General features: G+C 34.6%; 1 protein-coding gene across 1 annotated transcript; it reads left to right on the top strand.

The window, feature by feature from the left end:
* The first annotated feature begins 72 nt into the window (after positions 1 to 72).
* LOC128229723 (sedoheptulokinase-like) lies at positions 73 to 11828 on the top strand. The gene is made up of 5 exons (XM_052941530.1): positions 73 to 206; positions 803 to 1469; positions 2111 to 2286; positions 5239 to 5439; positions 7598 to 11828. The coding sequence occupies exons 2-5, from the start codon at positions 856 to 858 to the stop codon at positions 8014 to 8016; spliced, it is 1410 nt and encodes a 469-aa protein (XP_052797490.1). The 5' UTR covers positions 73 to 206; positions 803 to 855; the 3' UTR covers positions 8017 to 11828.
* Positions 11829 to 11952: the final 124 nt, after the last annotated feature.

Below are 11952 nucleotides of genomic sequence, written 5' to 3'. Positions count from 1 at the left end.
TTAAATACATTAGTTTCTACATATGACGTCTATCGATACTATGTTATAATTGGTTGTTTTTCAATTAAGTATTGTAGTGGTAATTTCGGATTGTGAAGCTTTCGGACACTTGTTTTTATTTCCGTGAAGTCAGATGGGAAATTTGTAAGCCTTTGTAAGCTTACCTTTTCCCTCGTAGTCTTGTAGTACGTGGTCGGAGGGTTCCGGTAATCACTTTTTTTAATTATATAATTTATGACACATAGTTTTAGTTGATTAGTCCCATATGTTTTTGATTTAGTAAATATTTTTGAATATTTTCCTCATTGTGAATTTGTTTGTGCAAAATTTTATGCAGAATTATTAAACATTTGACAGCCATACTCAAAGGTAGAAATATTAAGCTATTGTAGTGAACTTTAATATGGTGAATCTCTAAGACTGAGTTGGATCTCTTAAGTTATGCATTATTGTAACCACTGCTCCCCCAGGTCCGGGGAATAGCGGGGACTTTGACTTTTGGTCCAGCCAAGCCCGGGTAAAATCCCTGCCCTGGGGAGATGAACTGCTGGTTAAATGCCTACCACCCCAGGGACCATAGGTAAGGATCATTCCCGCTGTTTTGGGCGTGAAGACAAAACCACTGCATTCACCAGGCACTGTGGGGCAAAAACACAGCCTGTTTCCCCGGCTATCACCGGTATACCCCCGGACCTGGCGGGGGGGGGGGGGGGGGGGTTACAATTGACTGGTGCATTACAGTATAGTTCTAATATTGAAGTGCTTCTTTGAAAATTTGCTACATAAAACTTATTTTTTGTAGTTGGACTAGACCGTTCACACTGCTTGTAATATTCACATATATTGAAGACGAAAATGGCTGAATCAGGAGAGTTATGCCTTGGAATCGACTGCGGCACTACATCAGTGAAATTGAGTCTCATTGAGAAGAGCACAAAAACACTGGTATTTTCAACAAGCGAAGTGACAAATGCTTATGTTCCTTCAAAGATTGGAAGTCTTGGTGCTGAACAAGATGTAGTCAAAATATTTGACGCTGTTATTTCATGTTTAAATCGTATCACTGATGAGAAAAGATCAAGAATCAAGTGTATTTCTGTCTCAGGACAAATGCATGGAGTAATGTTGTGGAACAGTGGTTTCACTTTCGAATGCAAGGACACAAGTCAGCTGCCATCATTTGTAAGCAATTTGATTACTTGGGAAGATAAACGAGCATCATCACAGTTTCTTGCCACTTTGCCTGAGCCAAACTCGCATCAGCCGCTTGCATCAGGATTTGGCCTCGTCACGCTCTTTTGGCTTGTTAAGAATGACCCAGAGATGGTTGTCAAGTTTGACACAGTTGGTGGGATTATGGATTTCTTTACCTGCATGCTCTGTGGTCTTGACAAGCCCACTTTAAGCAACCAAATTGCAGCCAGCTGGGGATACTTTGACTGCGAAACAAATACCTGGAATACTGATATGTAGGTTTTCCTTAAAATGTTAATTACAAATTTTCTAACTTATCAGAATTTCTTTAATATGTTTTTAACAAAAACAATTAATGTAATAATGTAATGATTTTGAAATTTATTGTTTGGTACTGTAAAGTGAATTTTCTATCCTTACTCAACTTCTAGAATGTAGTTCTTATAGAGGCATTGACATTTTTGTAATCTTTATTTGTGAAACTTACTAAAATTTATTTTGAATAGTGTAAATGTCCTATTAAAAATGCATTCCCTAATAGATGCACGTGGGGGTCTTTTTTCTGATTCTGTAACATGATTAATGAATACGCATTAACCTTAATCTCCAAAAAAAGCGATAAGTTCCAAAGAAAAGCATGCCTTGGCCGCTTAAGGGCACCTGCTAATGATTTAAACAGTGTGGTATGTTTACAGCTACAATGTAGCAGATACTGATCATTATTTCATGCTTTTGACTCCAATGTAGCTGATTTTAAAAAATTGCTGATTGGGGAAAATGTTTCTTTTCAGTGTGCAGGGTTCTAAAAAAGACACGCGCCCTGCATGTTTAATAGGACATGTACATATAATGCATCTAGATATATTTCTTTGAAAATCTAGATAATGTAACATTTCTATTTCTATTGAAAATTTAGATTGCAAGAACACAACTTTCCTGTCTTTTGTCTACCAAATGTCATCGAAGCTGGGTCCAGGATCGGGGATCTGAGTTACGAATGGTTTGGAATACCAAAGGGGACACCAATACTGGCTGGCTTGGGTGATCTACAGTGTTCTTTTGTAGCAGCTGCGAAAGAGAAAAGCGATGCTGGTATGTTTGAGCATATGTAATAGTTTTATGAATGAAGTAAAATCTTAATGATTAAGAATGGGCAGATTGAGCATACCAGGGTTCGAATTTAGACTCGCATACTCGCAAAATGCGAGTGACATTTGGAAATTGCGAGTGACTTTTATTCAAGCTCGCAAAATTCTGCGAGTGGCTTTTTCTAGACCACAAAATGTTAAAAGGAAAGTAGAATAAACATGAACTTAATTCCGCTATGTAGTCGAGTGTAAACAGCCTATAAGTGGCATGTTTACACTTACGGTATAAAGAAGACAGTACGGAGTCACGCTCTAGTAGGTTTTCAAAAATAGAACAAATACGGAAAAGGCCGAGTTTTATCTCGAATCTTTCCGGGATGCTCCGAGGCGTGCATAATACAAAGTAAATACGAATGACGTAATCACCTAGCTCAATCATTGGCTAAATTTAGCGCTTTTGCGCACTATATGTAAACCCCATCATCCTGTCAAAATGAATAGACTTCGTTGATTGATATATTTCATGGTCCAAAGTATCCACGCTACATTTACTGTTGCTTTTTTTTATTTTAAATTTATTATTTTATTGTTTTTAATACTTATAGACTTAATGAAATCTGTAAGCGTGCTTGTCGAATGGGTATTAAATTACCCGATGGCGAGGGTAAATATACAAAGTGAACGATGTCAAATTATTGGACAGCTTTGTTATCAAAAAGCTGCCAGCATCAGACGAGTCTTTCCATACCCCCCAAATAGAATAAGCCATCAACAAGTTCTAGGAGTCGAGTCACTCAAGATTGATACTTTTTAATATTCATAATATGTCTTAGGTGTTAATTTCTAATTTAATTAGACAATATTATAAGGGAATAAAGCAAATAATAAAATTGCAAGTTGATTTGTCATTTTGCGAGTTGCCTCAAAATGCACTCGCAAAATTTTGTGAGTGCTCCTCAAAGTTAAATTCGAACCCTGCATACTGTAGTAAACGAGCGGTCTTAATCTTTAAAAGTCATGTAGCTGATTTTAAATACAACCTCATTGGCTTACACATTGTCAAGGCAAAATGTGATGCAGGAAGTGTCTATCGGATTAGTGGCAGTAGGTGGAACAACTGTCAAAGTTGAAATTCTTAATGGTTAATCCTAGTGCTTAAATGATATCCTATTACAATCTCATTGGCTATAAATGTAGGTTGTATTCTAAATATTTTTAGTGAATATGTTACTAACGATGATATTTAATTGTATTGATCTTAGTTTGTGTAAATTCATCCCCAATGGTTTGAGCGATTTAGGGCCTTTAGGGTACTCGTGGAAAAACATAAAATCATATGTTATATACCCTGACATATAAATCAGAACTAGAAATTCTTAAGCATCAGCATCTTAAGCATGCAATTTGATCGAGATCCCAATCTAATTGAGACCCAAATCGCCTTAAACGGCTACAAATATCTGTAAAGTGATGAAACTCCAATCATCACAACAGCTGGACACTACAATTATGTTAGCGGTGTAATTGCCAGCAGTAAATTGCGATAAAATGGATGCAATCTTATGCAAAGTTTTTGTTTCTATCAACTTTCATTGCTCATGATATTTGTACCATCATGGAGATTAATGTCGATTGTTACTGGGATCCATCATGGAGATTAATGTCGATTGTTACTGGGATCCATCATGGAGATTAATGTCGATTGTTACTGGGATCCATCATGGAGATTAATGTCGATTGTTACTGGGATCCATCATGGAGATTAATGTCGATTGTTACTGGGATCCATCATGGAGATTAATGTCGATTGTTACTGGGATCCATCATAGAGATTAATGTCGATTGTTACTGGGATCCATCATAGAGATTAATGTCGATTGTTACTGGGATCCATCATAGAGATTAATGTCGATTGTTACTGGGATCCATCATGGAGATTAATGTCGATTGTTACTGGGATCCAGGTATTTTAATGATATTTTGCAAACAAGATATCATTTTTAGCTTGAATTTGTTTCTCGTTTAAAGCCTCCATTTTACAGAGATTTGTCAATTTGCATATATTGCAGTTTTATGAGATTTGGGAGCTGGGACTAAAATCAAATTGCATGTTTTGTCAATGTTTTCACATTTATAGCTAAGATTAATGTGTCAAAGTAATTTAAGTATATAAAATATGTTTCAGGTTTTCTCAAGAGATTACTTAACTTAAATCATTCACCTATTCTAAAACCACCGTACATTCATGATTTTATTTTAACATATTTTTAATTCAGTCTTAGAATGTCAGATTGTTAATGACTTCATGTACTACACAATGTAAAAAATATATTTCTTTAAACATGTTATTTGCTGAAATTTACATGAATGTGTTTAGCCAGGTTATAAATCTGCTTAAGACTTTAAACAAAGTAAACAGACCTGGGCTGGTATTCATTAAGTATATTTATCAAAGTATCTCACTGATAAAGAAATTATATCAAAAATACTTTCATGTTAAAGTTGCACTCTCACAGATTAGCAGTTTTGACAACTTCTTTTATTTTTTGTCTTGGAATGAGCCAATTTTTGTGTTAATATCTACACACCAGTGTTTTAAGATCACATCACAGATATTTATATTTCCGTTCGAAAATTAATGTTTTATGGTTAAAAGCATTACCAACAGTTTACGAAAAATGCATAAAACATCAGTTTTTGAACTTAAATATGAAAATCTGCGATCTGTCTTAAAGTCTTATATCACTGCTTTCCATGCATTTTGGCATAAATTGACTCTTTCCAAGACAAAAAAATAAAAAAAAGTTGTCAAACGTTTAATCTGTGAGAGTGCAGCTTTAAAAACACTCATACTATTCTTTAAGTTTGATTATGAAAATGTTAGGAAATAGACTCGAGTTAAGAAAAGACTTAAGATGTTTTATAAAGACAAGCCCTGCTGATTGTTTTTTTCCAGTGATGAACATCTCCACATCCAGCCAGCTAGGTTTTCTGGTAGACTGTGAGGGGTTTGTTCCACGCAAGCCAGAAGTTCCCTCCCCTGTGAGTTACTTCCCCTATTTCAACAGCACCTTCCTCGCTATGGCTGCAAGTCTTAATGGCGGGAACAATTTGAAAGCCTTTGTCAAGATGATTCAGCAGTGGTTTCAGACATTTGGTAAGATATAATTGCAAATCAATGACAGAACATGTAGTATAAACTTACTTTGCAAAGATTGTTAAACGACTAAAAAGCTTAAGCTGAACATTTGAGCACTGATTTGTGTTGTTTCGAGTTAACTTAAATTTTAATTATAAAACTTACATTTAATTCTGAAAGTAAACATCAATTCCTTTAACAGAAGTATTTAATGGATCGGGCTAATATTTATTTGGCACCACCCAAGCAAACTTGAGCTCATATATGTTTATGAATTAGACAGTAACAGCTGAAACATTTGTCTCAAATCTTATTTAAATTACTACAGATCATAAGTATCAATGAAACTCTCAGAGCAGTAAAGATCAGAAAATTAATAACGATAATGTTAACAATGTTGTTAAGGTGAACAAAGAATTAAAAAAAATTTTTTATTAGTTTGTCAACTTACCTTACCAACAATCACTGAACTTATTGCAGCATTATTTTGATAATTATAATTCAAAACTAGTAGCATCGTCGGCAACCATGATTCTTAATTCTGTTATACTTTGTTAATACTGTTGGACAATTGACTGACAAAATCTCCTTTTAATGAATATGCATGAGGCAGATAAGACAACTCTTCTTCCAATGAACTTGCATGATGCAATTTAATATTCTTCATTAACCCTGTAGTATCAGTAGCCCCCATGGACTAGTGGTTTTGACTGCTGACAAATATAATTGTACTGAAATGGCGGACCTGGTTCGATTTAAGCTTTCGCCAGAATATTTTTTAACGGGAAGGCATCTAGTACATTGCAGAACCAATGAAATTGCTTCATGAATAATTCATCATAAAAAGATTTTCCTTGCCAAATTGCCCACAGTACACAAGGAAGTGTAGCTTAGAAGTGGATCAGGGGTATCCGATGATCCTTCTAGTTTTGAATCATAACTTCCTTAACAATCCTGTACAAATGAATACAAGCATTGGATTACATCAGTTTGCATTGAGCTTTTTATGGTGTATTGTATATATTCAGGGTTATACTGTATTTTATACTTCAGAAACATTACATTATGAAATATTTTTTCGATGTCTTTATTATCTTTATTATAAAATAATACTAATAAATCAAATACTAGGGATGCAAACGAATGGCAAAACAGATATTCGAATATTCGGTAATTCTTTCGATCGAATATTCGAATATTCGATTAGCGAAATACATATTTTAGAAGATGTAGTAAACTACTATTATTATTCGCTAAAGTAATAGCCGGGGCATTTAAACCCTATTTTGTCGTATCCAGTACGCGCGGCGGACCCTGATTTCCCCAAATGAGCCTTTGAAATTCTCCATTTTCATGAAGTAAAAAGCAATACATTATAAACAGACAAACAACAAAATCGAATAATTCAATTCCGCTGCCTTTTGTAAACAATGTGAAATTAGATGGATTCCTAGTAAAACAGTGTTTTGCGCCAATGGAAGGTCTTTCCGTAGGATGATCAGCCTCGTTCTGAGATTGACCTCTAAACTGACTAAATATAACTATGGAAAACTCAAACCAACTCGGGAACTAGTAAAATAGTAAAACGAAAACATAAGTGGATTGGACTTATTTATTGTACAACAATAGAGGAATTATATTCAAAAATCCATTTCAAAGCACGAAAATTGTATTGAAAGATGAAAACAGTTTAAAGCACATATATGCAACAACATTATTGTGGCATTTATATCATCACCTCGTTTTGCGCTATTTTGCACAGCATAATTTGCAGCCAAGACAACACATTGGTGTTAAAGCCGATCCCTAGCCAGTTATTGTAAAAGTAGGGGGACTTTTTATAGTACCCGACGAAATGTCCCTAAATGACACATGTCGCGTGTCTAGTCATCACATTCACACCTCTGGGATTAGGGGCCAATCGTTGTAAAAACAAGATAAACGAGCTTTATAAACAACATCAGTGATGAAGGCAAAATGTGTTTTGTTCTCTTTATTGAATTTTTTTTTCGAATATTCGAATACCGATTTTGACATTCGAATACCAAACGTTTGATCGAATATTCGAATATTCGAATATTCGTTTGCATCCCTATCAAATACTATTTACTATACTATAATACTTAATCAAGACTATTTTCTTTCCTGTTTATGATTGGGGGTGTACATCTTTCAGACGTCGTCATACCAGAAGACAAGATCTGGAGTAAATTGACAGAGCTGTCCATGGTTGTGGATATCCCAGAGTATCCGCACAATTTGGTAATCCAACCACACCTCTGCGGGGAGCGACACGCTCCGGACCTCACCACCAGCCTGAGCGGTCTCGAAAGAAGTAATTCTTCCCTGCATAGTGTGTTTCAGGCGATTTGTAAGGGGCTTGTGAACAATCTTAACCTGATGATGCCGGTCGCCATGTTGATCGAGAGTGGTGTTCAAAGGCTCGTTCTATCTGGATCGGTCATCCACAAACAGCCGCATGTTACTACATGTGTTGAGAAGATTTACGCGCCCCTGTCCGTCGTGCCTGGGAGTAATGATGATGCCTCATTTGGAGCAGCGCTTGTGGCTGCTAAGTTCTTGAATGGGGAGTAAATTGATTACCCCAATATTCTATGAAAGGTTAGGTGGCTCAGTTTATAACAAATGCCATAGCTGTTGTGTTCAGAAATGTTGTTTTTTTGTGTGTTTTTATCTGATATAATCAGGCTAAACTCAGGCGTTGTTTTGATATGACTTTTGAGTGAATTTAGTGTGTTTATCTTTAAATTGATTCATTAAATGAAGGCACCAAGCTGTGTTAAATCTAGGCAAAGCAAAATCTGTATGCATTAGTTTTCTAATTTGATTGATTTAAGAGTTAAAAAATATTCTGACAAAGGTTTCCGAAGAAGGTTTACTTAATAACTAAATCTGCTTTACAAAGGAAATTTGCACAAATATTCTTATAAGGCCTAGAAATAAAATACATTTGGTTTGGGTTATCCGACCCTACCTTCAAAATAGGATGTAACCCTAACCTCACCATTTTTTTTTGGTTTAATAGAGTTTCCATCACTTTTATGCATCCTTATGATGGTTTATTTTAAAAATATCCTTTTGAATTTTACTATTTTTGCATCTATCTTTACATATTGAGTTTGCTTTTAATACATATATAGGATATTAGACAAGGTTAAAGATTTAAAAAAAAGTGCTTTAGCTAAATGTGTTCTTTATTTTAGATTTTTTTTTAGATTTTGCTTTTTATTGAATGTGCTTTTAATTATATGCTCTTTGATATAAATTAAATGTACATGTTTATCTGATTTGAAAATACTCATGTACATTTTCTATGTTTTTTGTTTTTTGAATTGTCCTCAGTCATTTAAGACCATTTAATTTCATCTTTTTGTGGATATAAGATATGTACTTATTTATATTAACATACTTAAAAGAACGAAAAAAGGAAACAATACACCAATATTGTGCAACTGGTATTTTACCCTACATAGTTTCAATAAAGATTTTTTTTTATTTTAGTGTAAAATTAAAATTATTTTGGTGCCATAATTTTTCTACATATTTGTGTGAATTGGAACTTCAGCAATATTTGAAAAGAAACACAATGTTGAGAAAATAAAAAAATAACGTATTGCCATTTGTGACGTTAATACTGATTGAATATAATTGCAGTAACGACTAAAATTCTTTGTTGAAACCGCCTCCTTCTCCTTTAAGAGTAATCTCATGGTACAAGATATTCCGACCCATTCCTATTGGGAAAACTCTTAAAAATCATGTAAAGTTCCCAGTTTTGACAAGTAACTCCTGGAACATATGGGAAGGAACATTCATTCCCATATCAATGACTTGGGTGATAACTTTTGGGAAAATCGCACCCAAATTGTATGATCAATTTTTGTCTTTTTTGATATGTATTTTTTCACCAAGTATAACTGGGAAAGAGAACCGAAAACCTTTCACATTGGCATTGATTTCAAACACCAAAAGTGATCATTACTTTCTTGGACTTTGTTGGGCCAAAAATGAGCCTTCATGAAGCTTTCCATTTCTGTGTATGCAAACACTTGTTGACTTCTTTTCAAAATGCACAGAAAAAGGTCCTCTGAGGCAGATTGATTATCACTAGATGTAATCAGATATTTTAAATGTACACAACAATACTTATACTTTCTCGCTATAAAGCTAGCTTTTTTATAGCAATATGGTAGAGTGTCTGCCTGCAGAGCGAGAGGTCGTGGGTTCAATCCTTGGCATAGGCACATAGCAATTTGTGCAGTCTGTTACATTAAAAGAGAAATGCCCAGAGCTTTCAGCATACTTTTTTTTCTTACCAATGTTACATGTAACATATCGATAAGGGGTTTAATACATGAAGAATCACACTTTTTAAGCTAGGGGCTACTCCAGTAAAACATATAACCCAGGGGGGAAAGGCAATTATTTAAATAGTATATGGGTGGGTGTCTTTTTTTTGCTTATTTGGATCCTGAAAGGGTAAATTTGCTTCTGTAGGGTGGTGGTATACTTTAAAAGTGCCCTCCCCCCGAGGGTTATGATTAAATGGAATAGCCCTAGCTATGAAGTTGTCTTAAAAAAGTTAGTTGAAATAGAACTAGTTTCATCAAACTTAGGGAGTTTCTTAGTGGAAGATGTTTGTTTTGTTTTTTAAACTTTAGATTATTTTCAAAATAAGTATCATGAATAAGGCCCTGGACACAGAAAATCACTGTTCATTACCCTTGCTTTGCACTTTGCACTTGTTACAATGGGACCATCAGGTTTAACTGCTTTGCATAGACAGCCGCTGTTATTCAAGAGTTTTTACTGATTAACAGTACACTATTACGGTATTTTATCAACGCAGTTAACTTAAGTTGTGTTTGTGTTCAATAGAATATTATTCTCATCTTTGTAAGCAGGTCTGCTTTGTATTTTATGTATTGGTGCATTTATCGGTTGTTTAATTGATCATTAATATAGTCAGCATTATTTTATGAAGAAGAAATATAAGTATCTTCCATGGCTGCTTATGTAAGATATGTTCATCCCAAACCAAGCATAGTGTGTTTTGCGGAAACAAGGTTTACCGAGTTTCCACAGAACACCCTGCGCTAGGGTTGTGATGAACCTATCTTACCCGAGCGGCCATGGTAGGTACGTCTTCTCCAACCTCAGTTAAACAAAATGAAGTAAAAATGTATTTCTTTAGCTGGGACTTTTTTGTGTGTAGTGTAAATAATTTGCATATAGATAATTTGTTTATGTGATAATTTGTGCTTATCATAGATATGCGGACAGTAATTCAAAATATGTTAATATTCAAATATTTCTTTAGATAGTTCAGATGAGAGTGCAGCATTATTTTTTGAATGCTTGAAAAAGTTTTTGGGTGCCATTTGAAGTGAAGTTTCCATTGTGCTACAGACGACGCACTTTAACAAGGGCGGCAATTGCGTGGTGACAAAAAAGTAGTTCCATACGGGAGTTTCTTTTTCTTTGCCCATGGGCAAGATAAGAATTTCCAGCATGGCGAAATACTTGGATCTACTTATCTGGGGTGGGAGAAATATGTTTCTAGGCGTTGTGATATTTGACTTGCATATTTCACATTTTGTTATTATCTCATTTTTCTTACACTATGTAAATACAATTATTTTGTTCTTCTAGAAATGCTTACTGTTTAACCTCTTGTAGAAAAGCTTTTTTGGCTGGAGTTGTCAACGAAATATTCAGGGTTATAGTTTTGAGAAAAGCTGGCTGACAGCCAGCGGGACAAGCAGTCATAATTTGGATGGGCATTCATTTTGTTAAAAAATTGTTGGAATTTTTGTCAGCATGATATATACAAGACCATTGTGAATATGTATCATATTTGGTCTAAAACTAGGTCACTAGGTCGAATATAAAGTCAGGGTTGGACCAGTGTGAATATGTGTCATATTTGGTCTAAAACTAGGTCACTAGGTGGAATATAAAGTCAAGGTTGGACCAGTGTGAATATGGGTAAGCAGCATTGACTTTTTCCTCTACAAACATACATTCTGCTGCAAAATTGTATCAAATTTTCAAAATGAAAAAATCCAGCTTTAATGCGGTTTCCGCATTAACCCCTTGTTCTGTATTGATGTTTTTGTTATGTACATATTTCAACAATATGATTGTTAAGAAAAGTGCTTTTAATTCTATTATATCTGAGGAAGATAATTGCATAATACTGTTTGATTAAAGAATTAAAGATACATGCATTATTTCACCATCTATGAATAGGGCAATTTTATGACACACTAGAATTGAATGTTGTAGCCAGTATGACTTAATTTTTGATGGATAACATGTCTCCTATTGTCTTTTTAATTTTATATACATGTACCTCAGAACTCAGCTAATAAATGTAAACATTATTGTAGTCTTTTCAAATATTCTCATCTGTAATTAAATACCTATTAAATTGTACTGAAACGAAACTCGTGTCAAAGATACACTTGAAGATGATCGAATATCACTTAGTGTGATAAGTGCCAATAG

The sequence above is a fragment of the Mya arenaria genome, chromosome 4 (assembly GCF_026914265.1).
Source record: "Mya arenaria isolate MELC-2E11 chromosome 4, ASM2691426v1".
Lineage (NCBI taxonomy): Eukaryota > Metazoa > Mollusca > Bivalvia > Myida > Myidae > Mya > Mya arenaria.
Note: the sequence above shows the minus strand (reverse complement) of the source record. Positions and strands in the feature narration are given on the sequence as shown.